The sequence below is a fragment of the Nicotiana attenuata genome, unplaced genomic scaffold (assembly GCF_001879085.1).
Source record: "Nicotiana attenuata strain UT unplaced genomic scaffold, NIATTr2, whole genome shotgun sequence".
NCBI lineage: Eukaryota > Viridiplantae > Streptophyta > Magnoliopsida > Solanales > Solanaceae > Nicotiana > Nicotiana attenuata.
In genome coordinates, this window is record NW_017672895.1 from 126,916 (window position 1) to 148,034 (window position 21,119).

General features: G+C 37.9%; 2 protein-coding genes across 2 annotated transcripts; one reads left to right on the top strand and one right to left on the bottom strand.

The window, feature by feature from the left end:
- The first annotated feature begins 5,877 nt into the window (after nucleotides 1-5,877).
- Nucleotides 5,878-9,539, top strand: LOC109214849. Its single transcript, XM_019378802.1, has 3 exons — nucleotides 5,878-6,561; nucleotides 8,237-8,422; nucleotides 8,845-9,539. Exons 1-3 carry the CDS (start codon nucleotides 6,070-6,072, stop codon nucleotides 9,127-9,129), a joined length of 963 nt encoding a protein of 320 aa, XP_019234347.1. The 5' UTR covers nucleotides 5,878-6,069; the 3' UTR covers nucleotides 9,130-9,539.
- Nucleotides 9,540-13,941: 4,402 nt separating this feature from the next.
- Nucleotides 13,942-15,505, bottom strand: LOC109214848 (mitogen-activated protein kinase kinase kinase NPK1-like). The gene has a single exon (XM_019378801.1). It carries the CDS (start codon nucleotides 15,385-15,387, stop codon nucleotides 14,308-14,310), a length of 1,080 nt encoding a protein of 359 aa, XP_019234346.1. The 5' UTR covers nucleotides 15,388-15,505; the 3' UTR covers nucleotides 13,942-14,307.
- Nucleotides 15,506-21,119: the final 5,614 nt, after the last annotated feature.

Genomic DNA, 21,119 nt, shown 5'->3' on the forward strand with positions numbered 1-21,119 from the left:
GCTACATATAAATCTTAAACCCATTAGAACCTTATCGAGAGTCTCCCACTCTGCTCAAATCTCAATTGCACCGCCCAAACAGGCCGAACAACATGTGCCCCATTAGCACGACAATACCTAAAGAAGTAACCCCACCTTAACGCAACCAAGCAAATTCCTACTCCATGCACACTACATCCTTCACGAATAACCACTCAATCATTCCATGATTCCCATATACCCATAGAGTGTAATACAACCCGTATCCAGAAATTCCTTTACTCGAGTCATCCTCGAACTCAACCTCTGCAAGTCATAACTGATTCACAAGTATACCTCAAACCGAAACCAATACAACACATAATCATGCAATCAACTCGTCGATAACAGACTCCCCCGCTTAGCTCAAAGCCATGGAATAAAATATCTGAGAACTTACAATAACCATGCCACATTACTACAGTGTTATTCAACTAAATCCTTCATAAGCTCATGTAACACAAATCATCTAATACTTCAAATTCTGCAAATCTCGCATTCACCGTTGTAACAGTCAAGCCAACTTCCACAAGCTGTCCAAACTCAAATTGCAACACATATAATTCACTGGCAAAGGAGAACTCTCTACAAAAACAACATAGGGATCACGCAACCTCAGGACACCCCACAGGAGATAACCCACCTACTTTGCCTCAAACTGACATCTCTGTATACCCTTCCACAACCACAACTACTACGCCATCACTTAATTTTCCTGAGTCTAAAATCATAACACGGCATGAAAATCTACTTCACACCACAATTAAACAACATGAAAGATCCTTCAACACACCCATAACTCGAGACTATACGTCAAATCAACACAAAAATCAAGCACCTAATAGTTCTTTTTACATCTCAAGCAAACTCTTCTCATCATATTCGAACAACCTGAACACCTTCTGCAGTCACATCATACTCGTTATATAGCCATCCAACCACTCATAGAGCCACTAATTCCACTAATAGGGATACCACTGGAGTTATAAGTCCAAAAGCACGTCCTCATACAACCGAAATCTCCGTGCTCAAGCTACAGTCAAAACCTGGCCTTAAGTCTTCCAGAATGGCCTATCACCACCACACCGAAATCACATCACGCACCTCATCCATGGAATCACAAGCCGGCGATGCACAGTTGATACTGAGCGCTCATATGCGCATACGAATGCATGGAAGGAATTCAAAGATTACGCTTTAAGCTGAATCAATGTCGCATGATAAGGAAAGAAAGATGGGAAGTATATCCTAAATGTCTTGTAGCCTCTCGAAGATATGTATGGACATCATCATATCGATCTGTAAGACTCTACTAGATACTTGCTCATGACTTATACAACCTATGAGCCTAGAGCTCCGATACCAACTTGTCACGACCCAAATCCAACTAGTCGTGATGGTACCTAACCCAACCCGCTAGGTAAGCCAATTGACAAAAAACCAATTCCAATGAAATTTAATGAGACAAATAAATAAATAAAATCCGAATCTTATACATTTTCCAAGGACTGGTAGTACAAATCATGAGCTTCAAAGATTTGGAATTTACAAAGCTGGTATAAAATAAATAAGTCATCTGTTCAAAATGCACACAACAAATTTTTATAAATCTAAGGCTACCATGAACGAGAGGCAGCTACAACCGGAACGCATGTACATATTGAAATCCAGCTCCCGTCGATCACAGCAACGTCAGAAGCCAACATCTGCAAGCAAGGTGCAAAAGTGTAGTATGAGCAAAATCGATCCCATGTACTCAATAAGTAACAAACCTAACCTTAGGTTGAAAGTAGTGATGAGCTGGGACAAGGTTCAGAGTCCAACTCCAATAACCAGCAATAGTCCATAACAATACAATAAAAGGGTACATGAAAATAACTTAGAGGTAAGATGCTCAACTCGTTCACAGTTACGGAAAAATAGACATGCTTTCCAAGTATAACAGTAAATCCTAGACCTTTCGCCTAAAACCCCAAAGCATACGAGTAAGTTTGAAAACTGTGATTTGTCAAAAAAAAACCTTCGACAACAAATAAGATGTTTTATTTTCAGATAGCATGAGGAAAGTTATCTCTATGCCTACATGTCAAGATACAGGTAAAATCATGAATGTCACCAAAACTATGTAGTAGAAGGAAATGCATCTCTATGCATGTATCTCAAGTACGCATGTCAAATGCAATGGATCTCAGTAATGAACTCATGTACTCCCACTCTCAGAGTACTCAATCTCTCTGTCTTGCATTCTCTCTCACCATGCTCAATACTCAGCACACTCAATCACTCAGCACTGTACAATACCTGCTGTGGTGCGTAGCCCGATCCACATATAGCCATAAGGTCCGTTGCAGCGTCCAATCACATATAGAAATAAGGCCCGTTACAGTGTGTAACCTGATCCACATATATATAGCCATAAGGCTCGTTGCGGCGTACAAACCGATCCACACACACGCACACACACACACACACACACATATATATATATATATATATATATCAACTTCGCTCACTGGAGGTGTGTACAGACTCCAGAGGGGCTCCTTCAGCCCAAGCGCTATAATCCGCACGGACAACTCACGTGTTGAAATATCAATATCCTCACAATCAGGCCCTCGGCCTCACTCAGTCATCAATCTCTCCAGTCTCTCGGGCTCACAATGCCATGAAACTAGCCCAAAATGATGATATGATGTGTCAATGAATAACAACAGAGAGTGAGATATGATATGAAGTGAATGAACATGACTGAGTATGAAATTGCAACTTAAACAAATAATTCAAAAGCAATATGACCTCAGTGGGTCCCAACAGAATAAGCACGTAGCCTAGACATGGTTTCTAACATGGATCACAGCTCAATAGCTCTAGTACATAGAGATTTCATAGTTACAGATAAGATCAAGTAACTACACAGTACCACAAGGATACAGAGTCACAATTCACGCGGTGCACGCCCACACGCCCGTCACCTAGCATATGTTTCACCTCAACACCAAACACATAACACGTAAAACAGGGTTTCATACCCTCAGCACCAAGCTTAGAAGTGTTACTTACCTCGAATAATCCAAAAACCAATACCGAGCAGGCCAAACGACGCTCCAAAATGCCATCCCGCGCGTACCGACCTCCGAACGGCTCGAAACTAGCCAAAAGCAACTCAAATACATCAAATGAAGCCCAAGGAAATAATTTTAAATGATAAAGGTCGAATCCTTAATCAAAAGCCCAAAATCGGCCAAAAAGTCAAAACCTGGGCTCGCGCTTCGGAATCTTACAAAACTCACAAAATCTGACAATCCATTCAATTACGAGTCCAACCATACTAGTTTCACTCAAAGCCGACTCCAAATCGATGTTCAAAACTCAAAAATTCGTATTATGAAACTTTAGGCAAAAACCCCCCACTTTCCTCTTTAAAATTCACAATCCAATTACCAAAAATAAAGATAGATTCACGAAATATAACCAAAATCGAGTAGAGAACACTTATCCCAATTTATATAGTGAAAATCGCCTCAAAAATTACCCAAATCCGAGCTCCCCAACTCAAAATAGGCCTAAATGAACAAACCCTTGGTATATTTTTGTCAAGCTGTTCTAACTCGTTTCATGTGCCAAACATTTCTGAAACTTGCTTATGATGCCTTCGATGGATTCCTTGTGAAATTTCAGTGAAGATAGGCTTTTGAATCACCCAATTTGGCCTTAAAATGAGGGAAATATGATGTTTTGAAGTTTTAAATAAATGAAGTCTTGAAATTTAATGGATAAAAAATGACGTTTTCGTAATTTTTACACTAGAAAATCAGCAACGAATTTTTTTTGTTTTAGCACCCAAAACTCATTTGGAACCTCCGGGACACAAACCACTTATGCGTTTCAATCATAAAACACGCTTCGAACCTGCTCGCGCACTCAAAACACCAAAAAGAGGTCATCTTGACCCGATATTGACCATGGTCAAACTCCAAATCCTTAACGTAACTAGTTTCTCAACCAATGATCCAAAACACACCAGAGCCCCTCGGGACCCCATTCAATCATATCAAAAGTCTTAAAACATGACACGAACTTATTCGAAGCTTCAAATCACATCAGACAACATAAAAATGACGAATCGCACCTCAAATTAAGAATCAATGAACTTTGAACTTTTAACTTTCAAAACTCGACCGAAACATACCAAATCAATCCGGAATGAACCCAAATTTTGTAAGTAAGTCCCGAATGAAATAACGAAGCTATTCCAATTCCCGAAACCACAATCCGAATTCGATATCCTCAAAGTTAACTCTCGGTCAAACTTATAAACTTTCCAAACCTTCATATTTCTAACGTTTGCCAATTTGTGCCGAAACCTTCTAGAAAAATCCAAATGCAAATCTGGGCATACACTCGAGTCCAAAATCACCATCTTGACCTAATGGAACCATCAAAACTCCGTTCCGAGGTCAAATTCACAAAAGTCAAACTTGGTCAACTCTTCTAACTTAAAGCTTCCTAGTTGAGAATTGTTCTTCCAAATCAATTCCGAATAACCTGAAAATCAAAACCGATGATTCACACAAGTCATAATACATCATACAAATCTATTCATGCCTTCAAACTATCGAGCGAAGTGCAAATGCTCAAAACGACCGGTCGGGTCGTTACAATGGACTAATTCAATACAAGTGATCAATAACGTTAAATAAGTGAATTGAAGATAGAACAAATAACCAAACCAGTTGTGATGTTAGGTCCGAGCTCGGGTCTGAGCTTAGTGATTGTTCTGCCCTCGATTCGAAGCCAAATACTTATGAAGAACTTTGAATGACTTTTAGAAGCTGAGAAAACAAATGCATATTGCCTTGATATGCGTGTTACAGTGTCTCTATTGAACAATAAACTTCCGCTTTATATAGTAGAAGAATTTTACTCTAAGTACAATTCTAAGAAAGGTAAAAATCTTCTTTTTTGTTAATCACTTATTCCCTGTCAATACGGGCCGAGATCCACGCCGTGATATCCGGTTGGGCGCGGATGTGACGGCCCTTCGTTAGTCGTGTACAACTGTTTGGTTATGCCTTCCGAGGTCTTGGAGCCCGAACCGGATTCGGGGGGACGTTGTCTCGTTGGCCCCAGTGGTAAGCGCTTCGTTCGGGCCTTAGCACGAGAGGTTCCTTGCTTCTATCCCGATTCTGTGTAGTTATGTCCTTGCTTCGTTTGCCCCACCGGAAAATCGGGGTGCTCACTAGCCCCAGTTTTACCCGTATATAAACATAAAGAAATTTAAAATACTAATTACATCTAAACTAGTGTGGAATTGAGACAGTTGATTGTCGATTGATTGGTTAAAATACTACTCACAAGATCGAGATTATGTTGCTTGTTACTGTACATAAACTCACATTGGAGTATATATGTTTAATTACAAACTCCAAACTGAAAAATTGACAAAATAAATATATTCTATTTAGTGTTCAGATCTAATTAAGAGACTTCTCCTCGTGTTGCCTCCTTTCTCCTTTTTTTACTCATGGATCCATCTCACATCCAAAATTAAAAGAAAAACGAAACCACTATAGCTAGTCCGGTGCCACTCTAAATCAATAAAGCCAATATCAAGTATACTTTAAATAGGAACATGCATATTTAATTTTTCTGGGTGTAGTTTAGCTGGGAATACAAATAGAGACAACATCAGTGAGTTTATTACTCAATTAGCTCAACCCTGAATAAATATAATCAAAAATCCAACTGGCATTACTTACTGAAAAAAGTTTTTTCGATTTTTAATAAAAATTTTACATTTATTTTTCCTGTGAGAGATACCCTTGGTCTCCCATCTCCATGCCCTTTGGTCCTCAATTAACTGCAATTGCACGCAATATTTGGTATACAAAACAAATAAACAAACAAGGACCAACGTGGGTGTTGGACTTTTCTAGACTACAATTATTACTTCATTTCTCAGAGTCAGTGATCATCCCAGATCTACTCTCTATTTCTCCACTTCTTCTTCTTCTGTTGTGAAGATTGAGATCAGATAATTAGTGATTAACAATGTCAAGTACTCATCATGCTAAAACAGATTCAGAAGTGACGAGCTTGGCACCATCATCGCCAAATCGGCCCGTTTACTACGTGCAAAGCCCATCAAGAGACTCTCATGATGGAGAAAAGACGACCAATTCCTTCCACTCAACTCCCATACTTAGCCCAATGGGCTCACCGGGCCGGCAATCCCGGGATTCATCATCTACCAGGTATTCCGGCTCACTCAAACCAAGTACACAGAAGTCAAGTACTAATGGGTCCAGAAGCAGCAGCAGCAGACACCACCAACACCGTCATAGGAAGGGAGAGAAGCAGCAGTGGAAAGAGTTTGATGCTATAGAAGAAGAGGGATTACTTGACGACGATGGCTATCGCAAAGGTCTCCCTCGCCGCTGTTATTTCCTGGCTTTTGTTGTTGGCTTCTTTGTGCTCTTCACTTTCTTTTCCTTGATCTTGTGGGGTGCCAGCAGAAATCAGAAACCTGTCGTCACCATGAGGGTAATCTAATTTCCTTACTATATGCCAAGCAGATCCGTTTTTTGTTAGTTCTAAAAAATATTTGATTATTTTAGTTTTAAAGTTAATTATGGTTAAATCTTTAAGATATACTCTGATTGATAACCTAGTAAATATGGTAACTATCCTTAAAGTACATTTTAGAAAAAATCTTTACACTATCTATGGATATAACTTAAATTCCTTGGTTTTTTATCCTCATTCACGAATGCTTAAAAACTGAGATTTAACAGTACTGTACATTTGCCTTCACTAATCTTCTGGATGAATAACAAGAAATGAATCTTAAGATCTGTCATATATATATATATATATATATATATATATATATATATATATATATATATATATATATATATATATATATATATATAGGCGGTTTTAGGATTTCTAGTACATGGGTGCACTATTAAAAACGAGGAAAAATGTATNGGGTGCACTATTAAAAAAAGAGAAAAAATTTATCAAGTAGGAATTGATCCTTATTCTTCTTGATGATTAACTCAGCCTTCAACGAAGTGCACCATTCAATTTTCTTGGAGCATGGGTGCCAACGCTTAATATTATAACCAATTTTAGAAAATATGTACATAAAATATCTAATTTTGCGGAGAGACACGTGCCCTATATTTTTGCCTACAAAACCCACCCCTATATATATATATATATATATATCCTCCTTTGGGCTGGAAGAGAAGATTTATGCAGTCCATAGAAAAATAAAAAGAATAAAGTATTCTGAAGCCAAATGCTCTTGGATGGGTAGTTGAATAGGGGGATAAATCCTTTTTTCTCCTTTATATTGAATGTAGTCAATCACTTTGAGGTCATGAGAACAAAGAGTCAAATCGCTCGCAATGGCCACCCTGATAGTTGAACCGGACAGAGCCGCTTGGCCGCTACTTACACATCTGGAGTTCCGGATTGAACTAGGGAACGGAATTCAAGGGCAACGAAGGCCCTTAGATAGGACTTCATCTATGAATAGAAGAGATTTTCTTTCTAGTAGAGCTCATTACGACCATAAAAAAGACTCCATCGTAATAAAGTGGGTTTGGCTGCTAATAACTAAGGAGGTCATCCGCTCACCAATTAGGTTGTGTTGAGCATGAATTCTGTGTGTCGCCTACATAGGGTAGAAAAGAATGCTTTGCATAAACATCTCAATGTCCAAGATAAAAGGAACGAGGGGAAGAATCGACGAGGCGAGTGTTCTCGAAGAGAAAATCGTGATGGAAAAAGCGTGAGGAGAATTCTAAACTCGAGATATGCTGAAAGTAATAGCCTTATGTTATGGCCGCCCCCCGACTTACGGCCTTTACGCTACTACTATTGTGATGTGAGCGGTTCAAATTGGTTGAATCTTTCTTCGAATCAAAGATTTTTGAAGTTCGTAAGTAGCCCGCTCTTCCTTATCCTTGCTAACTAGAAATGAACCTTCACGTATATATATATATATATATATATATATATATATATATATATATATATATATATATATATATATATATATATATGCACTCACCTTAGAAGATTATCTTTGTACGTTGAGCTCATGCTAAGGTCTAAGAATTTTACTACTGTATTACTTAGGCTCCAAATATGTCTCTAGAGCGATAGCCGGAATACTTGTTAAATTGCGTGATTTAATCTGCAGAGTATTTCCTTCAATGAGTTTGGGATTCAAGCCGGTATGGATTCGTCGGGAGTTGCAACGGAGATGGTATCAATGAACTCCACAGTGAAGATGAGATTTCGTAATACAGGCACATTTTTTGGGGTGCATGTAACGTCTACTCCTCTGGTTCTTTCCTTTTCACAGCTCACCGTAGCTACTGGAAGTGTAAGTAGTCATTTTCCTTTTATTAACATTATTACTACTTTTCAGTTCATGTATCTTAACTTAACTTATATACATTGTTAGTGCACATAATTTTATGATATCGGTATTATTTTACTTATTACTATTGAAAGTGTTACATGGTTATCCATTACACTGTGTATTACTTTTTCCCTATCAATTTAGATGACATACTTTCTTTATTAGTCAATTCCAAAAAGAGTGATACATTTATATTTTTGGAAATAATTTAGCTTTAAACTTTTTATTTTACCCACTTTACCCTTAGTAAAGCTTTTAGGACCATATATTTTAAAAGTCTTCTTTTTTTCCCCTTAAACTTTGTGACAATCATCTAAATTGAAACGGGTTAAACTTTTCAAATTAAGATTAATTATATGTTGTCGTACGTGGTCTAAGAGCAGGTAAAGAAGTTTTACCAACGAAGAAAAAGTCAGAGAACTGTAGCGGTGACTTTGATAGGAAGTAAAATTCCATTGTATGGAGGAGGAGCCGACTTGATAAGCAAGGAGGGGAAACCAGTAGCAGCAGTGTCACTGGTCCTAGATTTCAAGGTTCGAGCCAGGGCTTATGTTTTGGGAAGAGTGGTGAAGCCCAAGTTCTACAATACGGTTCAATGCTCCGTTGTTATGGACCCTAAGAAAATGAATGTTCCCATTTCCTTACAAAAATCTTGTACTTACATTTAGAACTAGGAAATAGACCCAATGAACACGGGGGAGTGTCTAAAACCAAAAAAAAGAAACAAACAAGGAGGGGGAAAGGCGACGTACGTTTGTCTTTATTATTAGAAAATAACTTCAGAATATAGGTTGAAGTAAAGACCAGCTGGCGGTGCTTCGTTGAAGGTCCAAGTTTTGTTATTTTTCAAATGTTAATTTTATAGAGGAAAAGAGGTATGGCTGTCAGGTTTGTCGCGGAAGGGGAGTAACAGTCTAGCCTGTGATGTTGAGTGAATTAAATGCCATTTGATGAAAAATATAAGCCCTAGAAACTAATGTATTTATATTTATATTTTCCAAGTTTTGGTTCTTTGATGAGTACTATATTACTGTACTAGAAAATTTTGTGATTTAAATTCCATCGTACGTCTAGCCAATATTTTATTCCATATGCATGGTGCCTGCTATTCTCAACACGTGTCATCAGTTTAATTAATTGGGGAACTCTTATTGTCTGGTTTGTAAATAATGTATACCAGTATAATATATAAGTTTCTCGATCTACATAGAGGAAGTGTGATAAATCTATTTTGAAAAGGCGCCTCGTTGGGTAATTAAGACTGTAAGAGGAACAAAGCTTCCAAGTTAACCGAACTCCCTTATTTCTTTTTTCTATAGAGAAGGTTCTAAAGATAGTCTTGAACTTATAAGTTCCATAAAATATTCACCCAAAATAACTATTGTATACGTAGTTTTTATTTCAACTCTCGAAATCGTGGCACTTCAACTCATTCCATTCACACAAAAAGATATTAATAAAACTATATATATGAAATAGCCTCATATCATCTGTCCTTTATTTTGTAAATAAATTAAATATTAACATCGAAAAATTCTAATACATATTCTTCAATTTATAAAACTTCTACTTATATGATATACTTCTTCTACTATATATTCTGAAACATCCCAAATGCTTTTATCTGGGAGAGGGTGTATCTCTTTTGTCTTGAGAATGTTCTTCCTCGTGTAATAATCACAACAGTAGTTTTCATAAGACTTGTTTTTGTGCTTCAAAGCTGTCAAAGCATGTGAACAAGGGCAATTCATCTAACTGAAATCGTCCGCAACTACTTTTTTTAAGACAAGCAATGAAGCATTTGACACTATCTATCACTATACGTATATAATCTGTTGAAGTCCTCACCTACAATTTTAATACAATACCGACAATTATCCACAATTAGTAAAAAAATAAAATAACTGACAATTAGTAAAAAATAAAATAACTACAATTAAACAACAACATCTATACAAATATCAATACTTACTTGGTTTGATAATAAAAATCATCTTTTGGGATGCACAATAACTTACTCTCACATTTGGGGACAAAGTCATGTTGTCCTGCAGCCATTGTGGTATTTTTTTTCAAGCAAGGTGAACGTCCCCTCTGCATTCAATAATTTTTTGTTAATCCATCGTTCAATAAATGCCCGCATGTACTCTAATAGCTGAACTACTGGGAGCTCTCTTGCATCTTTACTTACTGTATTCAAGGATTCTGTAATATTTGATGTCATCGTCCATATTCTATTCACTTTCGTATGTACCCGTGATCATTTATGATAACCAATATCGTAAAGATATTCTTTTACCAGTGTGTCGATCTCTTCAATCTTAGTCATGCGTTCATTAAACTCATCAAAGGTGTATGATCTTGCTATGGCGAAGTACAATTCACTTAACTTAAGATGACCTTTCTTGAATTTTGACCTTATATTTGTCCAAATATACCACATGCATACATAATGTGGGATGCTAGTAAAAATAGTGGATGTTGCCTTCTTATATACTCTCATTTATGTACGAAATAACATACATATTTGGTTTTTCACCATATGCATGTTTGAGCTGCTCAAAAAACCATGTCCATGATATGTCATTTTATTAATCAAGTATAGCGTAAGCAAGTGGTAATATGCTACATGTCATATAGCATAAAATCAATAAATACAATTCAAAAACAACTTGACTAAAAAACATATAATTAATATACATATCTTAATCAACATATTAACTGAGAGTAAAATTTACCTGTTGTATCCATTGTGCTAGTTGTTTGCGTGGTTCCTCTATACGCTAAATTTAGGAAGCTGCCATCCACTGCTACAATTAGTCTACAATATTCCCAACCCCGTAAAATTCCATTGACATCGAAATCAACGTATCTTCCGAAGCTATCCCAGCGACCACTGTGTTGAAGCATTATCCCAAGTGTTGCCATTGAAATTCACTTGTTGAAGCACTAATTTTTATCGTGAAACTGTATAAAATTCTGGTATACCTTCGAAGCTGATTAATTTCACTTCCACATTAATCTTCGGCCGATGTTTTCTATAAGAATTTTGTTTGAAATTTGTTGAGTTCTGTAAAAGCAAAATAAATCATCGGTAGAGATGAAGATTACAGAAAACTCGGCATCAATTGTGTTTTATATTGTTTGTAGATTGTAGCGTATCTTTTTTTATTTTGTAGTTGAAGATACTTTTGTTGCTTGAATCATGCCTTTAAAATAAGAAACCCACAGCTGGAAGGACGCAAGTTTAAGAGACTGTATATAAATTGTATGAAAACTACAGTTAGGGCGCATAATATGTAAATTTAGGACAATATTGATAAATAAGTTTGAAATATTGTATAGGAATGAAAAAATTCTATTTTGAGAATAACTTGGGCTTGAAAATGGAGCATATCGTCATTCTTGTCCAATTAATGGTCCAATTTCGATTTGTGATGCTACGGCCCCAGGCCCCCAGCTCTACATCTAATAGACTCCTATTTAGAAGTTGGAGGTGAAATTCAAAAATAGCCAGATTTACAACTGGTCGTTCAAAAATAGCCCAGTTTCAAAAGTAATCGAAATTTAGTCATTTTTCATGTAAAGATAAATCTGAGCGAAAACACTGTTCAAACCCGGAAAAATATGCCAGTATATTATGTTGGAGTTCCAGCATAAGTATACTTGAACTCCAGCATATTATACTGGAGTTCCAGGATAAGTATGCTGGAACTACAGCATAATATGATGGAGTTCCATCATAAGTACACTAGAACTCCAGCATAATATACTGGAGTTCCAGCAAGTATACCGGTCCAGCATAATATACTGGAGCCAGCAAAGTATACCGGTGCAGCATAATATGCTGGAGTTCATACATAGGTGCACCGAACTCCAGTATATTATGTTAGACCGGTCTCTGTTGCAGCAAAATAGAATTGACTTGGTAAATGCTGGCTATTTTTGAATGACCAGTCCGAAAACTGGCTATACCGTGCTATTTTGACAATACGCACTGGTCATCGAGCGTGGCCCATATTACACAATCCAAAATGATGGGCCACTCTTAACATCCATGGGAGCAAGAGGAGGCAACGGTCCATGGGCTTAAAATATCAAGAACGCCTGTCATAAGTGACCCGTTCCAGTAAGAATCAGAATGGTGCTTGAGGAATATACCTTGGTCCATGTTCTTAAAGATTGTGAGTTGACTATTAAAATCAAAATAATGATAGCAAGTTATCTTATTATTGTAGGACGTAGGCTATCTAGGCTTTGAAAATGGGAGTGATAATAAATACTCCTATAAAAGTAATCGCACGTGAAGATGCTTGAGGCGGTACTACTTGCAAAAGTTACTAGTCCAATTCAACATCATTAAATTTCAAGTTAGGCGCCTTTAATTTACTAGATAAAGTCAGACTAAGCTATAAACAATTGGAATTATATTGCTAAAAAATTAATCCTGACATCCTGCAATTTGCAAATACTTAGGAAGTTGCAAAGACGGAGCAACTTGCAATGTGCATCATCTGTAGATGGAGAATTCATTCTAAGATCAGTTTTGCACCTAACTATGTATTCCTTTCTTCAAAACTGATTGCGCAAGTGGAACTTTCTTTATTCAGGGGTTAAAAGAAGAATATCCATTATCCTATCTCACGTCACATTTCTTGCTTCTTGCAATTGCATGCAAATTCAAGATTTTTATTTTATGGGTTCGAATTTGAAATTTTATCATATCCCGTTTAATTATTGAGTTCGGTTATAATTTGTATGGTCATAGAGGCGGATCCAGTGCCTAGTTACACTTTAGTTTAGACCCTATATATATATATATATATATATATATATATATATAGGGTCTAAACTAAAGTGTAACTAGGCACTGGATCCGCCTCTATGACCATACTTTGATGATCGCGATTCGTAGGGTGTCGAATTTTTTCAATATTTTTGTAGGCTGGGTTGGCATAGAAGATAAGAGAAAGAAAGGGTCTAGTGCGTATTGTATTTTAAACAAAGAATGCATCGTAATAATTCTATCATTGAGTGACCATACTTTGCTCTTGCGTATTATGCCTTGACGCAAGGTACTAACCATTCTATATATCAGAGTTATCACTTAGTACTCTTGCTGAGTGTCGATTGAATATCAATTTTTACCTAATTTGATCATGCATATCCAGTGCAGCTGAGTTTTGTATTCATGTAATTTTGAATACATGACCTGTTAAGAAGTTAAAAGAAATCTAGTACTAGTATGTTTTAGCTTTATACTCCTTTCCCCTAAAAAAATTATAAAGAAAAGGGAAAAGAAAAAAAAAAGATAGGCTGGATAGGAAGGTTCTGGTCACGAAGTTATTTTCATGATTCAAAGAAACTGCAACTTCTGCCGAAAGGTTTTTATCCATTTATTAGCTGATGAAGCACTTTATATTGATTTTCGGCTACTGAGCCAATGATTTAATTGGAGAAGCTGCAACTTGCCATAGATAAACTGAATGATTGAGTATGATATAGGTGATAGATTGTTGGCCCAAAATATCTGGGCGGAAAGAAACTGCAGCACATCCTATCCAAAGCACAAGTATTGCATCCGCTGCCTTTTGCAGTTGTCGTTTTTCCAAGTAACCAAGTTGTTTCATAACTTGTCTTTGTTAATGATATCCTAATTTCAACTTTTGTATGTACAATGAACTTGTTTTCTATGTACGAAAAAAATAATAATAAAGAAGTAAGAAATAAATTGACCTGCCTAACCAATAAGGTGAAAGGGAAAAAAAATCAGAGCTGATAACAAAAAAATCTTCAGTACTCTGGTTTTTTCTATCACTTAAATTTAAAATAATTTGAGATAGACATCACCGAACGCAGACCCAGCCATCATCAGTGGACCACTCAGATTCAGGTCCTTCATTGATTAACTCCCGCAGCCTCTCCGCCGGCTTTGTTGACCATGACCCGCCGCAAAACTTCAGCAATTCTTGAATTGCCGGCGAGGGCAGAGATGTAATTGAACATGTAATGGCTGATGCAGCAGAAGCATTAGAGACCCAATCTGGGAAATCAAATGGGCACCTAGGAGACGTCGAAGGACTGCCACTCCCGCATGTTTCGTCATTCAAGGTAACAGTGACATCATCATAATCTTGATCAGCAACAAAGGGATGGTTCAGAAGCATCTCAGCCGTCCATCTCTTTCTTGGGTCCTTCAAAAAGCATTTTCCTAGAAAATCTTTTCCCTCCTCGGATAATTTCGCGGGAAATTCAGGCAATTGATCACCAATTCCAATTGCCATCAATAGTTGGGTTATATTTGAGTATTTCCAAACTGGAACTCCTGCTGCCATCTCTGCCACAACACACCCAAGTGCCCAGATATCGGCGGGAGAGTCTTGTTCGCCGCCGGTAACCATTTCCGGCGACATGTACAATGGAGTGCCCCTCAATTCACATCGCAATTTGTCATTTTTCTTGTGTTCGGCTCTCTTTGCCAATCCAAAATCAGCAATTTTGACTTGACCATTTTCGCCTAAAAGAATGTTCTGATGTTTAATATCACAGTGGACATAGCCACTCTTGTGGATATAGTGCAGCCCTCTAAGTAAGGCCTTAGTGTATTTTTTGACTTCAAATTCCGGCAATATATGATCACCGGAATTCTTGAGCTTCTCTGATAAATCACCTCCAGAAGCATACTCCAATAAGACATTGTATATCTTTTCGCCATTTTCGTATGTATAGTTGTCGCCAAGGCAATTGATGATGTGGGGGCAACTGTTAAGCTCATCCAAGATCAGCTTCTCGTTCAACAGAGTAGCCGAGCGGGAAGCGGCAGAGGACTTGACCACCATAACCTGAGTGCTCTGCTTTCTGGGTATTGCAAAACTGACTTTGCCAAAGCTTCCATGGCCAACCGCTTCACCTCGAACCCAATCCATGGCTGTATTTTTTGCGAAAAGATTTTTGCTGAAAATTTGGTATTTTAGGCTTTCTGTTAAAGAAGGAAAGAATAGAGCAGAGGAACGCGCAATTAACCGCGAACTTTGCTTTACACAGGGGACTTCTATATATAGTGCGGGGGAACTAATATTTTTTCTTTTTTTTTTTCTCTTTCCAATTTCCTTTTGAAGTTTTTTTTGCTGAATTGAATTTAATAAACAATGTTCACACAGCTAGTAATTAGTGAGAATGCATACGTCACTGCGTGTGATTCTTCTTTTTTTTTTTGTTATTGATTTTATTAATTACTCTCTCCGGTCCAAAATAAGTGATTTTTTGGATATTTTCACACAAATTAAGAAATCCACCTTTTAGCATTAATTAGCAATGGAATTGACCATATTAACCTTTACTATCTCACATAAACACTCCTAACACATATTCCAACACCATTTACTTCAAGGACAATATAGGAAAAAAATAACTAATTCATTCTTGAAATCTGAAAAAATTACTTATTTTGGACCACAAGAAAAAGGCCAAAAAATCACTTATTTTGAACCGGAGGGAGTAATAAAAGTTCAGGTTGTGGGAGACACAATAATAAATAAAAATGGCACGTGATTGTGGTAAGATATTTCATCCTTCTTTTTACCCCTTAAATAGAGGTGGCAAAATAGTTAAAAGATAAAAAACCATATTATCCACTAAGAAAATGGTTAATCAAATAGATAGTCAATGGATAACTAATGTGTTTAACTTTTACATTTGTAAAGCTTCAAATTGGAGTTCCTCAAGTTAATACTAGTAACTCTCTCATAAGTGATCATATTTAAGAAGCCATGGATAATATGGATATCCATATTATCCGCCGGATAAACTCGTTTTTATCCGTCTCAAATACGGGTCGTATCAGATAATTTGTCCTTTTTTAAATAACCCGTTTTGACCCGCTCATATCCGACCTAACCCGCCCGTTTGCCACCCATACCCTCAAATGAAGGGTGCTACTTCCTAATTCCGCTAAAACAATGGAGATCACTTTTCGGGACGTGGTCCATTGAATCATTATGCATAGTGTTAATATATGGTGTCAAAACAATAAAGGAGTCCGGAACCTAAATATTGTATTTTTGGACTCAATATACATTAATAAGTGTAAAAAAAGAAGTTACCTTGCTATGTATAGCTTCTAAATTCAAGACGATGTACCTTAACGGTAACATTTGCCGTTAAGATATAGCGTCTTGTATTTAGACGCTATACTGCCTGACGATTTGACGTGACTGCATAGCCTTTTCATTTCACCTATAGCATCTAAAAACAAAACGCATACCCTCATTATGGACCCACCAATAATTTAACTGACATAACAGTAATTTAGATGAGTATAGCGTCTATTTAAATAACGCTATACGTCAAAAAATTTCCATATCCTGGGCTAGCCATTTCCTATATAAAGTGGTTAGGATTTTAGGAAAATTCGTTCACAAAAAATTCCAACTCCCATTCAATATTTTCTTGTTGTTAAATTCTTAAGCATTTTTTCCGTAATGTATGAAGAGCGTAGAATAAGAGTTTTATTATATTGGGGGAGTGAGGTTGTGATGGAGAATAACTCTGTGAGGTATAGTTTATTTCCACAGGGTCATGTTAAATTAACACTTACAATGGAGTACGATAAATTGATATCGTTGTTATGCAAAAAAATGGGTGTGAGGAAACGTTCAGTGATACTTAAAGTAACCAGAAGATAACCGTATTCCGTCACTCCGTATGGGCTGCTTTGTACTCGGAGTTAAACATCTACGATGATGAAACTTTGAGGGATTTTCTGAGGACTCCGGATGAATACCGGGAATATCTTGTAATCAAATTGTTGGATATGTACGTCAAGGTCGAAGACGTTCCAAACAATGAGGTTGCTGGACAGGTTCTGGATAACCCCCAGTCATTAGGTAGTTATTCTGGAGGAGTTTTTGCCGGACAGGTTCCGGATGAAAGAGTTTTCCTTGATTTAAACTTATCCTTGTCGGCCCGTAATATCCATAGACGACACTCATGTCTATGGGAAGTACGATATCAAGCTGTTGATAGCTGTGGCAGTAGATGCTAATGGACAGATATTTCCTCTAGCTTTTGTTATTTGTGCCAATGAAAGCCAAGAGACTTGGACGCTGTTTTTGAACCACTTGAAAGAGCACATTGTCAAACAGTGTTTCGGTATCTGTCTAATATCTGATCGACACGGTGGTATCTTAAGTTCTATGGAGAACTTGCCTGCATGGCAAGAACCTTATGCCTACCATCGTTACTGTGTTAGGCACTTTAAAGCCAATTTCCAGAAGGCATATCCCAACAAGGATCTGCATGATTTGATGTGGATGGCAGCAACAGACCACCAACAGCATAAACTTCGGACGCACGTGGAATATATCTGGCAAGAAGACGAGGCAGCCTATCGTTGGTTAATGCGACATGACCCTGAAAAGTGGACTTTGCATGCGGATGGTGGCAGACGATGGGGAACTCTAACTACAAATGTGTTAAAGTCTTTCCACGGGTTATTGAAGCCGGCAAGAGGATTGCCTGTCACAGCCATGGTGCGAATGTTGTTCAAGCAGATGGCGGAGAGGTTTGTTGAAAGGTCTGCAGCTGCAACGTCATTGATGGAAAGGGGTGTTGAATTTATGCCAGTGCCGATGAAGAGATTTGAGAAATATAGACGGTGAGCACATTGGCATTCATTTTTGCAGTATGATAATGAAATAAATGATTTTGAAGTTCGCACCGATATCCATGAAAATCGAGGGAATAATGTACATACTGTAAATGAATCTAGAAGGTTATGCTCTTGTGGGAAATGGTCCATCTACCACATGCCTTGATCACATGCCATCAAGTGCTTTCAACAAGTTGGTTTAGGTGCAACCGACTATGTTGATCAACAATATAGTGTTGCGAAGTACCTAAACACATATAGTGGGCAGTTACAGCCAGTGGGTGCTGAGCATTATTGGCCGCCTGAACCATTTAAAATGGTGTGTAACAAGTCCTACTTGCGTCGAATACAGGTGCAGAAGAGAACGCGTATATGAAACCAAATGGATGTTAGTGATACTGTTTATGCGCGCAGATGTGGTATATGCTCGCAAACATGACACGACCGTCGAAAATATCCTTCGACTGGTTTGGGTGGCAATAGTACTCAAGCTCGTGGTGGTCCTTCTTCTAATATGCCTAACTATCAATGAGTTTATGTTGTAATATTTAGTTGTTTTGTTTATGTTGCAAGTTTTATAAAATAAAATTATGTTTGTTAATTATGAGTTGAACTTTTCCATTTCAGTTTTTTTAATGATATTAAAAAAAATTATTTATTTGGAAGAATTGGAAAGAACATTTAAATATCATAAAGCTACATAATTTAATTTTATTATGTTTGTTATTTTATATATGTGTGTTATCTTGTCGAACTGACATAATGTTGTTTCGTACCCGTCGGAACCTTTAACACGCAATGCATAGCGCGATCAAATATTACGTTATGTGTATATGTAGCGCGGTTAAATAGTATGTTATGTGTGTTGTCTTGTCAAACTGAAAAGGCTGCCCAACTGACATAAAGTTGTTTCGTACCCATCGGAACCTTTAATACGCAACGCATAGCGCGGTCAAATACTACGTTATGTGTGTATATAGCACGGTTAAACAGTACGTTATATGTGTTGTCTTGTCGAACTAAAAAGGCTGCCCAACTGACATAAAGCTGTTTCGTACCCGTCAGAACCTTTAACACGCAACGCATAGTGCGGTGAAATACTATGTTATGTGTGTTGATATAGCGCGGTTAGATACTACGTTATGTGTGTTGTCTTGCCTATAAATAACGGGCTAATTCTAGTTATTTTATGCGCTCAGCAATAAGTAGTAGCAAATCTGTCAAGAAAAGCAAGGTTTTTTTAACGCAAAAATGGCTCAACCTCTTTATGTACCAAGATGCGAGTGTGGAAAAAATGCATGATGCAAAGATGTTGGGATAATGGTGAAGTTGGACGGCGCTACTGGCACTGTATGAACAAGTTTTATAAGGTTCTCGACGAACCTATTTGCGATTTTGAGGTATGGGTTGATGAACCCTGTTATCAGGAACACTACAAAGAATATTTGCAGCATCTTCATAATGTGTGTTTACAATAGAGGGAACGTGAAAGAGAACATAAAAGAGAGGTTGCGAAATTGAAAGCGAAACTTAAAGAGGTAGAAGAAGAAAAAAAATAAGCTGGAAGAACAATTTAAGTGGTTGGAGCAGAAAATAATGGGCGGCAGGGACTAAACATTGACATGTATGTGTTTAGTGTGTTACTTTATGTTTCCCGTGTCGTGTATTTTTATTTGTTGTACTGAATTTTAATTATATTAAGTTCCTATGTTTGTGTTTGTGTTGTAGTATTAAACTAAATTAGTTGTACTGAACTTTATTTTCATTAATTGTAATGGAAGTTAAGTTTTAGTGCTTGTGTTTGTACGAAACTAATTATATAAAAATTGTTGTTAATGTATATACAAAAATATTATTTACATCAAAACACAAAAAAAAGTGAAGAATATCAATGTGTCCCGCATCCAGTGTGCTTCAACGCAGCCGCTGGCCTGAGGCGCATCGCATCCCGCCTAGGTACGCTATCGGGATCGTCATCATCAAGTCGCCTCCTTATAGCCGGATGCGCCGCAGCATGATCATCAATGGTGCTGACAGGATCGGTAGAAGGGGCCGTCAGTCCAGTAGAAACCTACATAAGAATAGAAAGCTCAGTATAGCAAAGTATATAATAAGTCAAAACAATATAAATTATTTTACCACCATCTCGTCGGGCTCCTGAATGTTATCATCCATCGCAGTCATGCCAGCATCGCGTTCAGCCTTAAAAAGGAAATTAATAAAGTTATGGAAAATAAAGACAAATTCTAATTCAATACTAAGAAAACCATACCTGTGCCTGTGATGATGAAACATAACTTAGTCGGCGCCCACTATGTAAATCTCGTATCGGCCGCTCCTCAGCAACAGTAGACGGGCCTGGAAAGTATGTATCCCAATCCACTCTAGAAAGGTCTGTGCCTGTGATCAATAACTGACCTGACGGGGTCACCTGCAAAGTCCCTAGAGTGAGATCCATCCCAAGGCCGTACGACGGCATGTCCGTCTCATGTAGGCCACCCGGCAGATCGGCAACACATAATCAGCAGGGGCCTCAACGCCCCCTTGCTGGGGACCACCTTCTCTCTGCCCACCGCCGTCGTACGGCACCCCCGCCTCGTCGGGCACCACCACCTCGTTGGGCACCACCACCTCGTGGCACACCAGGGCCTCGCTCGTACTGCTCTGGCTCCACATAATCAGGCATGTGTGCCAAATGCTGATCCTCCGGGGCTCGCTGCAGTGTTCGGGCAGCCAACTCTACAAATCGACGACTGTAATCCTGCAAGGCGACCGCAGGATCGCCGACATAATCTTGCATCTGCAGTCCCATCTGATAGACTGTATGCAGTCCAATAGCCTGCACAACGTATAAAATATAAACTACATATACTGCGCTAAAATACAGTAGTATAATTAATAATAACAGAAAACATACCAGGGCCTCGTGTCGCCCGACGTATGGAACGTACCGACCGCCAGCCTGATGAATAGGGTTCCAGATAAAAATTCGGGTGACGTGCCGGTACC

What these genes read in the sequence shown, in the direction of transcription:
- LOC109214849 (XM_019378802.1), top strand. Translation starts at nt 6,070, where the DNA reads ATGTCAAGTACTCATCATGCTAAAACAGATTCAGAAGTGACGAGCTTG. An exon ending in AACCTGTCGTCACCATGAGG is followed by an intron (nt 6,562 to 8,236) that starts GTAATCTAATTT and finishes TTTAATCTGCAG; the next exon opens with AGTATTTCCTTCAATGAGTT. An exon ending in TCACCGTAGCTACTGGAAGT is followed by an intron (nt 8,423 to 8,844) that starts GTAAGTAGTCAT and finishes GTCTAAGAGCAG; the next exon opens with GTAAAGAAGTTTTACCAACG.
- LOC109214848 (XM_019378801.1), bottom strand. Translation starts at nt 15,387, where the DNA reads ATGGATTGGGTTCGAGGTGAAGCGGTTGGCCATGGAAGCTTTGGCAAA.